The 19559-nt window shown below is 40.2% G+C and overlaps 1 protein-coding gene across 2 annotated transcripts; it reads left to right on the top strand.

The window, feature by feature from the left end:
• Positions 1-4660: 4660 nt before the first annotated feature.
• mep1ba (meprin A subunit beta a) lies at positions 4661-19324 on the top strand. 2 transcript variants are annotated; one of them, XM_004068168.5, is made up of 15 exons: positions 4661-4801; positions 5016-5043; positions 6921-6971; positions 7058-7101; positions 8127-8205; positions 8285-8402; positions 10832-11010; positions 11161-11379; positions 13292-13441; positions 14083-14298; positions 15497-15753; positions 17557-17767; positions 17840-18016; positions 18876-19111; positions 19186-19324. In XM_004068168.5, the coding sequence occupies exons 1-15, from the start codon at positions 4760-4762 to the stop codon at positions 19228-19230; spliced, it is 2052 nt and encodes a 683-aa protein (XP_004068216.1). In that variant the 5' UTR covers positions 4661-4759; the 3' UTR covers positions 19231-19324. The 2 variants fall into 2 exon arrangements, with proteins under 2 accessions (XP_004068216.1, XP_078802355.1); XM_078946229.1 differs by lacking the exons at positions 4661-4801; positions 5016-5043 and adding an exon at positions 6483-6547.
• The last annotated feature ends 235 nt before the right edge of the window (positions 19325-19559 follow it).

Raw genomic sequence — 19559 nt, 5'->3', positions numbered from 1 at the left:
ACATTTTTCAAAGTTAAAAGTTAAGCTTTACCACAAACATTGGAGGTACAGCTATAGCAAACACTGAATGAATGTTTCAGAAGCTGGTATAACAGCTGCTTAAAGAGACATTTTCATGCATTTTCTAAAAAAGGATGTAACAAAAAAAATACAAACAAACTAGGAGTTGTAGGGAAAAAAGCCTGGCTTTTTTACAACAAGAATCTTTTAAAGGAGGAAGTTTTTTCCCCCTTCATTTTAGGGTGATTGCAAGACCTGAGAATAATTTTTTTTTTTTAATTTTCAATTTTCCTAAGAAATGTCATCTGACCGTGTCCGTGTCCCTGGGGGTGGGTTCTGGTCCTTGCCTGGGCGCTGGGCCCCGCCAAACTTCCAACAGTGGCCGAGCCTGGTCGGGCCATGTTTACAACACCCCTTGTGGGCCCCCCTTTTTCCCCGGGGTGCTCCCCTCCGGGGTGGGGGTGGCTGGCCCTGCCTTGCTCCTCCCTGGACCAACCGTGGGCCGGGTGGATGGCTGCCTGGAGCGCGGAACGGGTCTCTCTTGGGGGGTCCTGGCTCGTACCTGGGGTTGGGGCGGGGGATGCCCGGAACTCCTGGGTGGTGATGGCGTGCTCGTCTGGGGCTGTGGGTGCCCTTCCCGGGTGGGGCCCTGCGTTGGGCTCTTCCGGCGCGGCGGGGGGGCTGCTCTCCTGGTTGGGCTGGGGCGCCGCTCTCTTTCCCCCGTGCTTCCCTGCTCTCTGGCTCTGGGGGCCTCGCGGCAGTCCTGCTGGTCCTGGCCTAGGTGGCGGATTTGGTCGCCCGGGGGGCGGTTGTCCCCTGCCTGCTGCCGTGTGGCGTTGGGGGGTTCTGGCTGCCGCTGCTGCTGCGGCGGGGGTCTGGGTTGGGGGTGGCTGGGCGCTCCTCCTCCTTCTTTTCACATTCCACCATCCATTTTAGAAGAACATAAACACTTACCTGAGCACAGGTGTTAGCTCACCTTTGCACTACTAGTTTGCATGATTGAATGAATGAAAGATTTCACACTAGTTGGTTTAAAGGCATAGGTATGCGTGTGTGAACACTATCTGTTATGTGTACATGTTGACATGTGGACATTTTTACAGCTAGCAGGTGTGTTGATAACATTTCAGTGTGTGTGTGGACAGGCCCTTTTTGTACTACATTTGAACCTTACCGTAATGATAAACAACCAGTAAACTTGTCTGCTCTATGCTGCTTCATGGTCTTATCCCCCCCCTCCCACTATCACCCCCCCCCCCCCCCCCCCCCCCCCCTAACATCCCTCTCTCTTCTTCCCTCCTTTCCTTTTCCGTCCGGTCCAACACCAAAGATTTTCAAACATGATTGAAATTAATAAAGTTTGGCCTCAATCACAAAAGTATGGAAGCGATTATGTAGCATAAATAAAAAGCAAAGTCAAAACCAGAAATGCTTTTTCATTTTCAAAATGAAGCTGCATTTTTTGACTCAAAAATAAAATGAAAAAGCAATCCACCAAAATGCTTTTTCATTTCCTTCCTCAACACAGCTTATTCTGTCACTTAATTAAAATTAAAATGAAAATGGTATTTGACATTTCATTTTCAAAAAGGTCCATGGTAAATGTGTACCAAAATTCATTTAGAAATGTCTCATTTGACAATTAAAATGGATTAACAGAAATGCTTTTTAATTTTCAAAATGTAGCTGCATTTTTTGACTCAAAATTTAAAAGAAAAAGCAATATTTCAAAATGCTTTTTCATTTTATACTTGAAACCGCTCATTCTGTGTCATAATTCAAACGAAAATGCAAAGAGGGGATTGCATTTGCATTTTAACATCCACCCCGCGCAAGTTGTCACAATATTCAATTCGAAAAAGCATTAGCAGAGGGGAGGCGGGGCGATGACGTCACTGCTCTCTCTGTGTGTCCGGCTGCTGACTGACGCACACACGCGCACCAGGAGCAGACTGTGTTAGCGGCAGAGACGAGGGTTTTGTGATGGTTGTGAACTTCTGATGAGTTTCCACAGCTTCTCAGGACTAAGTAGCTGCATGTCCGCCTTCTGCGGTCCTCCTCCCGACGCACCGCGGACAAGCTTTGTTCTTCGGACCGCCAGCTGCCTTCGCATAGCGGAGCGCGAAGCTCCCGACGATCGCTGAAGGCGGAAATGCTGCTGCGATCTGAGAAACCATCAAATGAATTTGTGTTTCCAGTGGTGTCCAGAACAAAATAAAGACTGATGTAATTCCCAGATATTTACACATTTATCTGCAGCTTTGCGGATGAATTTGCTGTTTGATTTATTAAGATCCAGGAATCCAGGTTTGAGCTGGCCAGGTCCAGCGGTTTTTGAACAGGACCCGGTTTTAGGTGATCTTAATGTGAAAAATGCAGCAGAATGTTCCTTTAGTGCCCTCGCGAATCAGAAGCTGTGAATCGTAAGCCAACTTTAGCGTGGTCTGACCGCACGGATTTAAAAACATATAATCGAGCAGAGCAGGCCGTAAAATATTAACATAACTGTAATAAAAGCACATTATGAAGATAGTCTCCTGCAGCTTCGCGCTAAGTGAGTGTTTTGGTCCAACCAGCAACGTTTAGCATCGAGAAATCTGCTATCTGTTGATGGAGCTCCAGCTGTCATCAAACAGTAAATTCACCGCGAAGCTGCAGATAAATGTGTAAATATCTGTGAATTACATCAGTCTTTATTTTGTTCTGGACACCACTGGAAACACAAATTCATATGATGGTTTCTCAGATCGCAGCAGCATTTCCGCCTTCAGCGATCATCGGGAGCTTCGCGCTCCGCTGTGCGAAGGCAGCTGGCGGTCCAAAGAACAAAAGCTTGTCCGCGGTGCGTCCGGAGGAGGACCGCAGAAGGCGGACATGCAGCTACTTAGTCCTGAGAAGCTGTGGAAACTCATCAGAAGTTCACAACCAACTCAAAGCCGTCTTCTCTGCCGCTAACACAGTCTGCTCCTGGTGCGCGTGTGTGCGTCAGTCAGCAGCCGGACACACAGAGAGAGCAGTGACGTCATCGCCCCGCCTCCCCTCTGCTAATGCTTTTTCGAATTGAATATTGTGACAACTTGCGCGGGGTGGATGTTAAAATGCAAATGCAATCCCCTCTTTGCATTTTCACTTTAATTATGACACAGAATAAGCGGTTTCAAGTATAAAATGAAAAAGCATTTTGAAATATTGCTTTTTCTTTTTAATTTTGAGTCAAAAAATGCAGCTACATTTTGAAAATTAAAAAGCATTTCTGTTAATCCATTTTAATTGTCAAATAAGACATTTCTAAATGAATTTTGGTACACATTTACCATAGACCTTTTTGAAAATGAAATGTCAAATACCATTTTATTTATCATTTTAATTAAGTGACAGAATAAGCTGTGTTGAAGTATAAAATGATAAAGCATTTTGAAATATTGCTTTTTCTTTTTAATTTTGAGTCAAAAAATGCAGCTTCATTTTGAAAATTAAAAAGCATTTCTATTAATCCATTTTAATGGTCAAATTAGACATTTCTAAATGAATTATGCTACACATTTACCATGGAACGTCTTGAAAATGAAATGTCAAATACCATTTTCATTTTAATTTTAATTAAGTGACAGAATAAGCTGTGTTGAGGAAGGAAATGAAAAAGCATTTTGGTGGATTGCTTTTTCATTATATTTTTGAGTCAAAAAATGCAGCTTCATTTTGAAAATGAAAAAGCATTTCTGGTTTTGACTTTGCTTTTTATTTATGCTACATAATCGCTTCCATACAAAAGGGGTTTATTCAGTCATGCCTTTGGTTTGTCTGAAGATTAATAACCCCTCTTGTTAAAGTAAAATATGTCCAACACAAGAGGCCCTCAGCTCTCATCTGTCTGCCCAGCTGTTGGACAGGACAAGTTAAAAAAAGAAAAAGAAAAAAAGAAATGTCATCTGAAATGACCGCAAGACTTTTATGCTCCATGGTTTGAAAAACTGTATTGCCATTGTGCTCCTTGCCAATGTTGGGTGTTTGTAGATCCCAGCACACGACTCCACTTTGACTGATTCAGATGTTTCACCTAAAAGTCTATGTGGACATCATTTTGAAGCTTTCATTAGATTTACAGATGACTGTTTTCTCGTCAACGAGACAGGAGTCCATAATTGATGAGATCCTTTGAGATTTTGCTGCATAGTTAGTTGGGGTTGCTGGAGCCTATCCCAGCTTCCATTTGGCAAATGCTAACAATTTAAACATGAGCTTGATCTCTTCCTGAAAGAAACAAGAACAAGAGTGTTAGTGTGTGTAATGTCCTGGTTAATTTACACTCAAACACATGTAATCTGCATAAAGCTACATTTACAATGGCAATGTGGAGAGCCAGAGAGTGGTGTGTTTTCATGCCAAATCCTACAGAAATGCTAGATTTTTGCAACTATTTCCACACTGTAACATTAACTGACACTTTAAATAAAAAAACTGCTGCCTAATGCTGATGTAGATATAAATGAACTCCATGTTGTGTAATCATTTTATGGTCTGATTACATTTAATCAGTTGTTTTGGATCACTTTCTGTTGTTGTTTGTGTCTTCTCCTGACTGATCTTTGAACAAACCTTCAGACATCAGCATGACTCTGAACTCAGGGGAAGAAGATTATTCAGAACTAAAATGTTAATTATTAACGAGACAGCAATAATCTATCGTATCAAGAATCATAAAGCATTAGACTGAGTTGCTGTTGTGCACTAGTTTGACTACAGAAACAAAGCAGAGACCATGGTGCTCAGGTGGATGATCCTGGTCTTTGGTCTGGGACTGGTGAGTACAACCATCCACATCTGGCTGCAGCTGCAGCACTTCTGAACTGCAGGAGATTTGTCTACTTCTCATTTGTGTGAATGTGTGTGTGAATGGGTGAATGGGACTGTGACTGCAAAGTGCTTTGGGCCTTCGAGGAAGGTGGAACAGCGCTACATAAGCATTATGCCATTTGTCATCTGTGTTTTCTGACCCACAATGATCTATTCTTCAGACGGCGGCGAAGCTCACAGGTGACACAGGTGGGTCAAAAAGGTTCTTGTCATGAGTGGAATCGGTTTGGAAAGGTATTGATGCTTTACAATTTAAGATTATAGCAGAAATGCATGGATGCATCAAATACAGACTTTGGTTGTTTTTATGCTGCAAATTCACGGTTTGAATTAATAATAAAATAATAATACGTTTTATTTGTATAATGCTTTAAATGGCACACAATAATAATAATAATAATAATAATAATAATAAACTTTATTTATATAGCACTTTTCGAAATCCAGATTACAAAGTGCTGTGCAGTTAATATGAGACAAAATCAGTGTTAAAAACAGTTTCCAGTATGGAGAAATAAAACCAGCACACATATGAGATGGTGATAGTGGTTAGAATCAATAAAATAGATAAATCAGTAAAATCAATAAAATCAAGAAAACAATGAAATCGATAAAATCAATAAAATCAATAAAATGCAATGTTTAGATTTAAGAACCAATAAAATCATTAAAAGCACACCTGAAGAGGTAAGTTTTTAAAAGAGATTTAAATGCTGGTAGGGACCCAGCGAGCCTGATCTCTTCAGGGAGACTGTTCCAGAGTGTTGGGGCTCTTACAGCAAAGGCCCTATCTCCCCTGGTCTTCAATCTAGATTGTGGGATTGTTAAAAGGCCTTTTGCCAAAGATCTAAGATTGCGACCAGGTACATAAGGAGTGAGGAGATCGGCTATATATTTAGGGGCCAGACCACAGAGTGCTTTAAAAGCAATCAATAAAATCTTAAAATCTATTCTAAAACGGACTGGGAGCCAGTGCAAAGACGCTAAAACTGGAGTGATGTGGTCTCTCACAAAGACGCTTTACAACACGTGAGTAAAAAACAGTCAATAAAAACAAGAGCTAATTCAATAAAAATAAAAACATAAAGATGGCAGATAAAAGATTAAAGGAAATTTTGAAAAGATGAGTTTTTAGATTTGCGTTTCATGTCAGTATTTGAAGGTTGAATGCCATAAAAATATTAAGAGGCCAAATAAAAACAGGACTTTCCCACTGGTTTTATGTTTTATACAACTATGCAGATTTTCTTGTCGTTAAAAATAAAGGTTTGTATATTCTTCAATGAAACTCAACTAATCAAAAAGAAGCTGGAATTGTAGTGAAGCAAACTGTAGCAGGACCTTCCAAAGCATGAGGTGCAGCAGTTACTTCTAAAAGATAGAGGATGGATCAGATGGAGGAAAACGGAATGATTGGGATCCTAGGATTGTTGATTTACTTCCGTTCAAGGCCAGCACAAAGGTTCTAGATATGGACAAGAACTGGAAGACACTAGCATTTGGAGAGTGGATGGTGTGTCATATGAAAAGGCTGGCAACACAAAGACTGGACTGTTTAATGCTTCCAGGAACTGAGACAGTTTTCTGACAGTTTGCATTGACATGTTTTAATTATGCACACAGATCGTTGCAGTAGTGGCTGACCTTGCGATCGTGGAGGCTGCTTGAGATCCTGGGCTGGTGTAGTCATGTGGTCTGTGGTTGTCAGTTTGTAATGTTTTTTAATGCCTTAGCATAGCTCCCTCAAACCCTGTGACATCTGTGGCATTTTGATGTTTGATACAGCTGTGACCAAACAACGACACACCTGTGCTCTAACTCAGCTGTCTTCAGTGTCTTGATTTGCCACACCCTTGTGGTCAATTGATTATCTCAACAAAAGACGAAGTACTCAGCAACACAAATGTAGACATAAGAGTGGGAAAATCCTGAAAAACAAAAGCCTTTAGTGGATAAGGAAAACATTTTGGTTCAGCTGATCAAAGTTAGGATCAATAGCAAAAATATGCTTTTCCCAGTTTCTATGTGTCCAAATGTTCCTAATTTCTGAAACTCTGATCCTGCAGAAATCGATGTAGATGAGGGTGGCAACTGGGACATCTCTGACATCAATGAGGGTTGGTTCACAGTCTTTAAGCCTTATTCAGTCTTTGTGAGCTCCTTCATTTTAAAGATCTTTAACCTTTAGCATACTGTTTTGCAGCTGCAGGGCTGGACCTGCTGGAAGGAGACATCCAAGAGCCCAAGGTGAGCTGATGTGTGGACACACCAGAAACACACATGTGAATGATTTTGGTTAAAACTCAAGCCAAAAAGCCATAATAAAACATTTTCTTCAACAGTTTGAAACATCTTTTAAATAAACACTGTAAAAAAACAATGTTTTTTTTATTTATTTTTATAACTAACACCATTTTCTAATTTACCTGGTTCAACAGGCTTCAATAAAAAGCTCTTTTTGACTTTTTGAAAGTCAGATCAGTTTATTTATACACACTAGTTCACAACCCAGGTTGTCTTGAGGCGACACACAATGAATCTGCTGCAAAATAATACATTTTCCAATTTGAATTAGTCTTGCAAGAAAATAAGAGTTTTATGCCACCATTTCTCATCCAGAGGCACTTTTGAGGTTTCATTTTAACAAACCAGGAGATTGTGAAACAAAATCCTCCTGTCAACCGTGGAGATACACAGCATCCTTTGAAAAAAAAAATCAAAGGACAAGTTAAAAAAAAGAAAAAAAAAAAAAAGAAAAAAAAAATCATAAAAATATATAATCTAGTATGAATCATGGTTACCAGGCACAGATATTCTGAAAGGCTGTCATGTTTGTATTACAAACAAGCACTCATTTGTAGATTACAATTACTACTAAAGACAGTCTAAACAGGGGGAAAGGGTTCCAATCCGAGTCGGTGAGGGACTTAGTTCTGCTAAATATTCACATATTCCTCCAGAACCTTCTGCTGATTACTTGAACCATGTGATTTAACTATGAAAAAGGGCAAAAAGGTTAATTAAAAAAGCATGCAGAGCACCAGGTCATCAAGAACTGAGATCTGAGATTGTACTTCCAGTAGTCAATCAGTCTGACATCTAAACTGAATGCTGCAGATGTAACTTTTGCAGCATCTCTGGTGGGTTTTGGAGCTTAACTAATGACACATCTTTAACTAACAAAATTCCACTTAAGATTATGGATACATGCGCCAATAAAGTAGGAAAATGATGATTTTTATTGACAGCAAGCTGCATCTATTGCCTTTCAGACCATCGACAGAAACTCCATCATAGGAGATGAGTATCGCTGGCCAACAACTGTTCCGTACTACCTGGAAGACAGTCTGGGTAAGGACAGCTGTGAGGAAAAGTCACACAGACCACCTACTTTCCAAAACATCTTTGACCTGAGCTTTCCAACGTGTAGAAATGAATGCAAAGGGTGTGGTCCTGAAGGCGTTCGATCAGTACAGGCTGAAGACGTGCATCGACTTCACTCCGTGGAAGGGAGAAGAGAACTACATATCTGTGTTTAAAGGCAGTGGGTGAGTGGGTCTTCTCAAAAGAGCATTCATGTGTTCATGATGAACAAGGAAGATAAAATGTGTAACGAAAATGCAATGTCAATACAAATAAAACAAATCACAGTTTTATTGTAGCTTTATTATAATCATCGTGTTGTGTTAATATTGTACCATAAAGGGTATTTAACACAGTGTCAGATACGTTGTGAAGCTCAACCATTTTGGGGGGATTAAAAAGTAGAGCCACTACTTTTCCTCATCCAAAGGCAGTTGAGGTGGTTTGAACATCTAGCAGGGACGAGTGAGCAAAAGTCCAGAGAGGGGAGGACCCTGAGACAGACCAACAAACCACTAGAGCAGTGTTTTTCAACCAGTGTGCCGCGGCACACTAGTGTGCCGTGGGAGATGGTCAAGTGTGCCGTGGGAAATTTCCCTCATTAACTGATCTAAAAACCTTTTTCATCTCCAGGAAATCAGCTCTTTGTTCATCCAAATAGGCCCTGATAAAACACTGAGTAGTTAGGAATATAAAAGATCTTAAAATTACTATTTCTTTGTGTTTATTTAATTCTATTAAAGACGTTTTGATAAGAATGACTGTACCGCGATTTACCTGCAGCTATGACAGTTTGCGGAAAAGTCCCGCCCCTTTAACTGTCTCCGCCAATCATTCTTGAAGGCTTAATCACATGTCATCAGTTTGACCAATCAGAAGTGCTTAAAGTCTTCACTTCCTTGTTCTTAATTCTGCTGATAAAGTCGCTCAGTTCTAACAAAAATACCAGCTAAAGCTCGTCTTTAGTGGTGTATCTTTCCGCAGAGTCTGGTGTCAGACCGTGGAACAAGTGAATAATACAATGAAGCTCAGAGACGCTAGTCTTTCTGCAAGTTTTCGGCAGTTTTCACACTACATCTCCCATGATGCATTGGCTTAAAGGGCCAGTGTCCCAGCGCACAATGAGTTGTCCTTGTGAGACGTCTTGAAACCACAACAAACAGTTTCTAAATTTTCTAATTTAACTTTCATTTCATCTCTTAGAAAAAACAGCCGCAACTTCCTGCTTTTCCGGCCACAATTGTCACAAAAATGCACGTGAGATTGGGGGGCTGCCCATCAATACAGACCATGAATTTCTGCTTTTTTTTTTTTTTTGGGATGCTGGTGTGCCGCGGGATTTTTGTCAAGGTTAAAGTGTGCCGTGGCCCAAAAAGGTTGAAAAACACTGCACTAGAAAGATTATATTTATTTACTTCTAGAAGAAGTGGAGAAGTTGGGACACAACAAATCTATCAGTGTTCAATCTAAAGTGTAAATATTTATTCAATTATAGAGTTATAGTATTAAATAATGTTGGAAGATGTCCTGTCCGCCATCCACAGTTCTACTTTGTGGTTTCTTGTAGTTAGTGAGAAACATGGCAGCAATATTTTCTTGCTCTCTTCCTATCTTTTTCCATCCATCAATTTTTCAAACCTGACTGTTCTGGTCAGCTTTACAGGGTTGCTGGAGCCTATCCCCGCTACTTTCAGGCATAGGCGGGATACACTCTGGAAGGTTCGCCAGTCGCCCACAGGACCCAACTTATAATATTTTACCATTTTTTACAGAGCTGTAGTTAATGTGTGAAATGTTTGTAGAGTACAACTAAAAAAAGTAACTTTTGTGTCAAAGTGTTTATTCTTCAAAAGTTATTTTGAACCTAAGACAGGAATAAACAAAAATAATACAGCATACATTATCATCACCTTATGTGGGAGTAGTTTGGTTAGTTTTTAATACATGAAAAGTGTTAAATAAACTTTACTATTACTCTGAAATAATTTATTTCCATAGAAAAGGCAATGGTCAACAGTAAAAAGCACAACATTATTATTTATATGAGCTTTTATCAACGTAGCATTAAGATGAGGATTTTTGGATTTGTTTTCCTAGTGCAAAGTTTACTTAATTTTTTTTACACAATTACAAACTGTAACAATTATTTTAATTAGGATCCAAAACACTGACCTGGAGTTAAAAATAACTGCAGTAGAGCATGCCTGGCCAAGATTTACCGCCCTGCCAATTTTACTCTCTGTGCGGCTTTCTGTTTACTCAGGCATTGTCATGCGCTTATTGACTTAATGCTCCTGGTTTAGGTAATCGACAGTAAGAAGAACAGGCAGAACTGAAAAACATGAAGGCTTGTAGATCTTAAGATTCATGGTTTTGGGAGCCCTGAACTAGTGTTAAAATGTGGTGTTGAAATAACATGTAGTGTGAGAGGAAAAGGGAGCATTGAGCCTCTGTATCCCATATTTTAGACAAGCTCTATGGATGTGTGATTTTTTTATCACCTATGTGAAAGCAGTGCACACCCTCTAATTCTTAGAGTTAGCAAAACAAGCTGGTAAAAGGGAGGAGTGTGCACAAGCTAATTTACCCTTTCCAATCCCATATGCCTCCGCAGATGCTACTCCTCTGTGGGAAACAGGCGTGTGGGAAAGCAACAGCTGTCCATCGGCAGCAACTGTGACAGTTTGGGAACCGTGGAGCACGAGTTTCTCCACGCTCTCGGCTTTTGGCATGAGCAGTCCAGGGCTGATCGGGACGACTATGTCTACATCATGTGGGATCAAATTGAATCTGGTATCCACTGTGTTCATTTTCTTTTCATATATCAATGGATACAAATTGGTTTACAAAGAGTTTTTCTCTTGAATGTTTTTTTCCCTCATTGGGGCACATAGGCTGTAAAATTATTGTGATGTGGCTACATTTAATCTCTTTGTTTTAAAGGAAAAGAGCACAACTTCAACACATATGACGACACCGTTTCCAGCTCCCTTGGGGTTCCTTATGACTATAGCTCTGTTATGCACTACAGTAAGACGGCCTTCAACACAGGCTCTGAGCCCACAATCGTCACCAATATTCCACATTTCATGGATATAATTGGTCAGAGGATGGGCTTCAGTGAAAGCGATCTAACCAAGCTCAACCGCCTCTACAACTGTAGTAAGTTCTAGCACACTGTCAGGAGGGACCTGACCGAGCCCTGGTCTACTCCCACTAATGTTACGTTTATACCGGGCATGTGACACGCTTTCTTGAATGTGTGTTTAGCCCATGGACTATCTCTGCCTGATTATAGCTCACCTCTGCCACCTACTGTTGGAAGAGGCTTGGTGCAAAATGTCAAAGCTCTGCAAATCTTCCTCCAGGTTTTTTTTCTTTTACAGCTCTATTCCGATTTATGAAAGACGTAATCAGTTTTAAATGATTTGCACTTCTGTGAATGAAAGGGGATGCTATCCAGAGGTGACTACCAAACCAACCAAACCTAAGTTGCTGAGTGGTCAAAGTTCAACTGATTCAACTATCAATGTGTGTTCAATGCCCGCGCATTTCTATGAAGAGCCGGAAACTGTCTAGCAACTTGTGTAGCAACGTATCAATGTGAAAGTTTTAAAAGCGGAAGCCCAAAGTGAGCACTTGTATTGACTTTTTCATTGGAAGTGGCTGCTTGAACCATGCTGCTGAGGCCAGTGGAAACTTGGCTTAAGGGCCTCAATGTGCAGTGAACGGCACTCACGGTGCTTGTTAATAAATGATAATCAGAGGACTAGTGAGACAGCCTGGTTCTCTCCTTTGAGCTTCTTTTTACTTCCTGGTCAGAGCTTGTTAGCCAGCTCCAGGTGAGCTCAAGTATGGACTGTGGAATTATTTCAGGTAATCCTGTCCTCGTGTGAAATAAAAGCAAACACTGGAAATGTGTAGGAACGTAAGTATCCCACACCGTTCAAACTGGGTACAGAAATCAAATCTTATGCGAAAGCAACTGTAAACTGTGAGTCTGCAGTAAAAACTATTTATAAATGTTTTCTCTTCATCTTAGTGGTGGTGTTTGTTAGGGCTGCTTCTCATTTCAGCAGTAGTCAACACTGGTGCATTTGCCTCACCCATGTGTTGGAACTAATTGGTTTAACAGACGCCTGCAATGCGCTGCAGTGCTGTGCTCATAGTGGATGTAGAAAAGCATTAGAGGGGTCAACGCATCAATGCTTGTTTACATAAAAATACAAAATTCCACTTAAAAATGCAATCTTTTAATCTTACAAAAACATATTCTATAAAAAAGCAAAACCAAAGATACATTAACCTTCCCTTAAAGACCCACACCTATGAAAATTGTGTTATTGGTGTTTTCGACATGTTGTGGCATTTTTCTCATGATGGGGGACATACGTGAAATAATTTAAGATTAAAACTGCATTTCTGGGTATTTCTTTATTCAAATCGTGATGGATCAGAAGCAGATAAAAAAACTGTCGTTTGAGAAAGCTCTCTGTTGTGAAGCAGCATCTGAATGGGGTGGGCCACAAACTCCCTTCTCCGCTCCATTCTGATGCATCCACTTGTAGACAAATAAATACATTAACATTTTCCACATCTGAGCTGGAATCTGGCTCAAAACTGTATGGCTGGTTTGCTCCAAAATCTCTCGCCATTATTGTTGCACCACTAGTGTTAGTTTGGAGTTGTGAAGGGCTGTAAGCTAGTGGGAGAGAGAGTAAACAAAGGAATGATAGGAATGGTGGGATATCTGCAGAGGCTTACCTCCGGGCCAGTTGTCCTTCCCACTACTCAGAGGCGAATTTCTGATGAACTCTTGCCGCTCTGTTTTTTTGATTTAGGCTAAAACGGCATCAACATACCGTAGTTAAAAGACAACTAGGAACAAGTTTACAATAGATCAAAAGATGATCAGAGTGGGACTTTGAAGAATGGATTCAGAAGTCTGAAGAAATCCAAATCAGAATCGGAGGGAAGAGGGGTTCTTCAGATGATCTCTGTCTTTTAATGTGACATGTCCTGCTTATAAAGTAAACATTTCATGTCTGACATTGTGACTTTTTGTTCTGTGCAGCAACATCTTCCACGTTTGTGGACAGCTGTGACTTTGAAGAGGAGAACATCTGTGGGATGATTCAGAGTTCCAATCAGTGGGGGTGGAACCGGCACAGATCTGTTGATGGAGGACCTCAGACTGACTCCACCAACAGGGGCCAATGTGAAGGTGACCATTCGCTCTAGATGTGCATGAAAATGCTGAGCTGTAGGCTTCTTTGAGCTTTGGGCAGAATCTAGGGCATCCGTGGGCTTTGAGGATGCACTGAAAAAACATGACCGTTAGACTGTGCATATGGAGAACCAAGGTGATTTACACCAGCAGCCTCAAAGTACACAGCAACTCCCTTTTCCAGATAAAGTTTTTATGATGTGTGGCTGTTGAAGTCTATCAGTCACCCGCAAGACAAACAAAAAACAACATTGAGTTACAATTTAGCAGACGAACTGAGGAAACGTGTACGTGTACAACAACATTGAAGTTTAGATCAATGCTCAGGAAATGGTGACATAACAAATAAATCAGATAATATTAGGCAACACCAATAGAAAAGAAGAGTATACAAAATGAATAGTTTTAAATGAGTGCAAAACTGCAACAACAGCAGCCTTTTATTTTTAGCACTAAAGAAATTTCTGTGCTTTATTTGGCTTTGTAGCTATAATCAGAACAGCTTTGATGCACTGTAGCTCTAAATGAGAACCATCAACATGTTCTGGATTTCAAGCAAAAGACAAATTCTTCGACATTTCTGTTTTTATTATCAATGCCATGTCCTGTAATAAAGATGAATTTTGGTTTTTGTTCAGGAAAGGGGTTCTTCATGCATCTGAGCACAGGTTCTGCTCAGGCTGGAGAACGTGCTTCTCTGGAGAGTCGCTGGCTTTACCCCAAACCCGGACCCCAATGTCTGCAGTTCTTCCTTCACAATAGCGCAGCAGCTGATGATGTTCTTAACATTTGGGTGAAAGAGTATGACGTAAATAACTCTGGGGAGGAACTGAAGCTTTTCAAGAGCATTTCGGGTAAGAAACGTCTCTGACTAGACAAGAATGTGCATAAATACGCAACCCACTCAAAAAACTATACAAAAAACTGTAGAACAAAGTGCAGATAAATGTGTGCAAAATGCAAAAATAAAAACACTGTCTAAAAATATGTGTAAGAAAGTCTAAACAGTTGGATCTTTAGGCTGGATCAAAGAATGAAAGGGAATCAATGTTGTGGAGATCCAGTGGAAGTGAGTTCTCTAGTCAGGGTGCAGAATGGCTAAAGATTCAGTCTTTGATTGTGGTGAGAATAGAATAGATTAGAATAGAATAGAATAGAATAGAATAGAATAGAATAGAATAGAATAGAATAGAATAGAATAGAATAGAATAGAATAGAATAGAATAGAAGACTTTATTAATCCCAATATGGGAAATTCCTTTTGTCAGCTGCAGCACAGAAAAAAAGACATCCGAAAAACAGCAAAGTGACATACAGCAAGTAGTGTAAAGTCACCAAGTAAAGTGATATGACACTATGACAATATGACACAAATGTCATCCAATGGAGAAAATGACAGAAAAAAACAGGGGAGGAAAATGTAATAAACAACTGAGTTCCTGAACCACAACCTTGGGGCACACCTGTGGAAACTGTGACTAATTGAAAAAGATTCAAAAGGGATTTCAAAAAATACAAGGGAAGAACCGACTTTGAAGAAATAGATACAGTTTGAAACAGGCATGAGGTGTGTATGCAAGACATGCAGAAAGGCTGCTCTCAAGTGAAGCAGGGTCAGTCTGTAGAATACAGCATTTAGCAGACGATGTGCAAGAAAAAATGTTGTGAGAAATGTGGACTTAAGTGTCTTGTATCAGCATGTAAATGTGAATAGAATGTACATGCAGGTTAGTATTCTTCACAAATGTGGATAAATGTGTGTGAATGTAAATTTGTAACAATGGCATGTAAAGGGCCATGTGTTTTAAAATGTAAATAAATGTGCATTCTGTTTTTAAATAAGATTTTGTTCAAATGTATAAATGTATGCCTAAATGTCAATAGATGTGTTTAAATGGGAACACATTTTGACAAATGTGTTTAAAAATGTGAAACTGTTTATGAATATATATCAGTGTAAAACTGAAAGAAAAGTTTAAAAAATTACTCATCAGTGTTTAGTAGCAGCAAAGGAGAACTTAGGATCCTCTCACTAACATTTGTGTTCCACAGGGGGCACTATGGGCTCCTGGGAGCTTCACAACATTGACTTGGAAGTAACCAAAAAGGCACGGGTGGTGTTCGAGGGGGTGAGGGGGAACAGCCCATCAAGTGGTGGTTTCTCTGTGGATGACATTAACTTGTCCTCCACAAAGTGTCCTATGCACATCTGGCACATCCAAAACATCACAGGCCTGCTGGCCTCCACCCCTGCAGGGGAGAAACTCTACAGCCCTCGCTATCTGTCACCAGCTGGATACTCCTTCCAGGTATTCTGTTCTTTAACTTATTTTAACCACATGCAGAGTAAAAAAAATCTTGACATAAATTAGAGAAATGGATATTTGGTTCCTATAACGACCAGTTCAATGAGTAACCTTTAACCTTTGTCACAGGTTAGACTTTTTATCCATGCCACTTAACAGTCCTCCTTGTCATGATATGAACCACCACTATACGTTCCAGATCAGATGAGCCCTTAAGCTACGTAAACACTGGGTAGTTGACGTTTAGCGTGTTCTTGAACATGCTAAATGCGGGTTCATAAATGCACGTGTGGCCCACAGTGTCCACACTGGACAAGCAGGGAGGGGTTTCTTCTTCTTTTTGTTTTTCCACTGTTTACTAGCGCATGTCCGCCACCTACAGTTGGAAGAGGTTTGATAAAAAATATCAAACCAGTGCAAATCTCTTGAATCTCCCTCCAGGCTTTTTACTTCACCGCTATATTCCAATACATGAAAGACTTGGTGTCTTAGAACTCTGGCTGGGCAAAAATTGCAATTATGGATTTGTCCTCCATGATCAAATACAAAAGATTGGCACTTGTGTGAATTTCATGGGACCATCTATACGTCACTACCAAATCTGGGTCCCTGATTGGTCAAAGTTCCAACTGGTTTAACTTTCAATGTGTGTTCAGTGGACGTAGAGCCCAAAAACAATCTTAAGTACTTGTGTAGCTATGAACGCAAGAGTTTTGAACACGGAAGCCTGAAATGCATGTTTGCATAGACTTTTCAATGAGCGTTTCCGAGGGCAGTGTGAATATTGCTTCAGAGGTTAATTGACTTGCTCTAGAAATGCAGATTTTTTACCTTTGGTATGATGTTCAAATAGGATCATTGTCTTAATGTTTTAACCCACCGATGCTTTTCTACAAATTAACTTATCAACACATATATCATTTTTGACTTATTCTTGAATGAAGTCACAAAAGGTGAGTTGAAGACAAGTGGATTCTACTTGCACAGATAGTAGAATGATTGAAGGCTTGTATTAACCACCGTAGATCCGTGCAGTGTCTACTCTTGTGCAGATGTTGTACTGTGTCCTTGCAGCAAAGAAAGATCTAGGAATGAAGAAAAAGCCCTCAATTTACCAGTCATCGTATGTTCTCTACTTTGCCTACAGCCATGAACTGTAGGTTGAGAATAAATGCTATAAAATGATTGTCCTCTTTTGAGTGGCACGAGTAATCCCAAATTTTTTGGCGAGAGGACCATCAAAATGCCTTTGTTGTTATGTATTCGTGTAAAACGTGAAGGCAGTCCTGCAGCAGATCCTAGACACTCGGAAGATTACATCTTTGATTCTCTAAGAAGACCTATAATGGGTGGGAGGTCTGTAAATATTTACTGAAACCGGAATAAGAGACAGACTATTAACAGATGGATAGATGATTCCAATAGGGATGTACCATCGACAAGACTGCTGGTCTGATCTCCATTAAAAACCATGATTTTCCTTTCATTGCTTTGTATTTGCCTGTAATTCAATTCAATTCAATTTTATTTATATAACCCAATATTACAACAATAGTTTTCTCAATGGGCTTCTTACCAGTAATTGTATGATGAACATGAAATAATAATGAACATGAAGTCATAGAATTCAATAGGTAATGGCTAAACAGTCTAAGCTAAACTTTACATTGGTTTCACTCAATGTAACATCAGATAATTTGGTAGTGAATTCACAACTAAAAGGGTCTTCTTTATTTAAATACACCAAAATGTTTAAATAATACTTCACCAAGCAGAAAGGACTTCCTCCACATCTGCCTTGTTTAGGTAGGTGTTTACCTGAACGGAATAAGCAGCCGCCCCGGGTACATGGCCATGTACCTCCACCTGACCTCGGGCCCCAATGACCCCAACCTGAAGTGGCCATGCCCGTGGCAGCAGGCCACTTTGGTCCTGATGGACCAGCAGTCTGACATCAGGCAGCAAATGAACATGCATCGTATGGTAACTACTGACCCCGACAAGATGTCCTCTGATGGTAAGAGCAACAACAAGAGGGTGGGAGAAAACTCTACCGCCTTGTCTTTTAATGCCTCTGATGCCCTTTTAGGAACAGAGTTCTTCTGGGACGATCCCAGCAAAGTGGGATCAAAAGTAACAACAGCAGATGGCAGCTTTTACTACAGAGGTCCAGGCTATGGAACCAGCACCTTTATTACTCACAGCAGACTGAAGAGCAGGAAGTTCATCAAAGGGGACGACGCCTTCTTCCTCTTCAGCCTGGAGGGTCTGTAACATTTACGTACTAAATTTGTTGATATCATTTGAGGCCCTGAGACAGATTGGTTACCTGGTCAGGGTGTACTCCACCTTCAGCCCACTTTAGTTGGGATAGGCTCCAGCAACCCAATGACCTTAAAAGGAATTCAGTGGGTTTAGAGGATGGATGGGTTGAATTCTGTTTTAACTATTTATTGACCAACTTATTGCTTTAGTCCATTTTGGATTGTTTTGATTTTAACAAATCATTTCCCACAATGCTTAGCCTCAATCAGAAAATTAAATAGTAATAAACCCACTAAAGACAGGTACCATTTGTTTGAAAAAGCCACATCAAGCACAAAATTAAACGTTAATTATCATATTTGCTGGTCTTGGTTTCAAATGAATAATAAAGCTCCAAAAAACTAAATTATAGATGATAAAAATGATAGATAACTTCAGCACTTGTACCCACTTTGAATTTTTGAATACACTACAAAAAAAGCATTTAAAAGCTTGAATGAATGAATGCCTTGCATTTATTGTCATTCCAACAAATGAGTAAGAGTACAACTAAATTTCTCTGAAAAAAGTTATTTTCTTTCAAGATTAGAAATCTTAAGACGTTGAAAAAAAAATCTTACCATTTACTTAAACTACCTTTTTTATTTTAAGAGACAAAGACCAGGAAGGTGTTTTTAACCTAGAGTTAGGAAAAGTTGTACATTTCAGCTTTTGTTTTCTGATGCGATCCTTTATTTCTTGAATAGCTTTAGAAAATTGAAGACAGACGTGTGGAGCGTATTATCTGACCTGCTCACACATCAGGTAGTCTTTCTGTCGTCTGCTACCACAGGGTCACTGTGCTCTTCCCCTGTTCACAGATATATCAGCCCTGTTGGATCCTCAGCCTCCACCACAGTTTGCAGCCCAGGCTGCTGCCCGTCTCCAGTCGGCCGGTCCCCACTCTTACCCCATTATAGCCGTGGCAGCAGTTCTGGCAGGAACCATTTTGGTGGTTTCCTTGATCTTTGCAGGAAACGCCATGAGGCTGAGGAGGGGGAGGAGTCAGGGGAGCATGGATGGCGTGGTCGTCCAGAACACGGACGGGTTCACAGATGTAAGTGTGACCCAGAGAGTCGACACAGATCCATCCTGAAGTCACAGGGTCAGATGTGTCGTTTTCACCGACAGGAGCGAGGAAGCAGTGTTTTACCAGCTCCAAGTTCTGTTCCATGAAGATGCTTCAACAATCGCTTCAGTGAAGCACGCTCAGGATTTTCTAAACCGTTTCAATCCTCTGGCTTCAGAAGAATAAAGATTCTGAAAAGAAGGACATTGTTGTTGTTGTTTTTTTACCTTCACCAAACTGGTCTCTATAAACATAAGAAATGTGAAAATACCTTTAAAAAGTGTTAGAAATTGATATCTCAAGACAAACCTTTACATGTCTGCAACACTTTATTCAATCAAGAGTTTTCAGAGGAATTTTAAAATAAACGGGGTGTTTTAACTCATCCCACCCTTTATGTTAGATTTTTTTTTAACTGAGGGCAAAACGTCACATC

The sequence above is a fragment of the Oryzias latipes genome, chromosome 4, assembly GCF_053564925.1.
Source record: "Oryzias latipes strain Hd-rR chromosome 4, Olatipes_Hd-rR_3.1".
In the NCBI taxonomy this organism is placed as follows: Eukaryota; Metazoa; Chordata; class Actinopteri; order Beloniformes; family Adrianichthyidae; genus Oryzias; species Oryzias latipes.
Note: the sequence above shows the minus strand (reverse complement) of the source record. Positions and strands in the feature narration are given on the sequence as shown.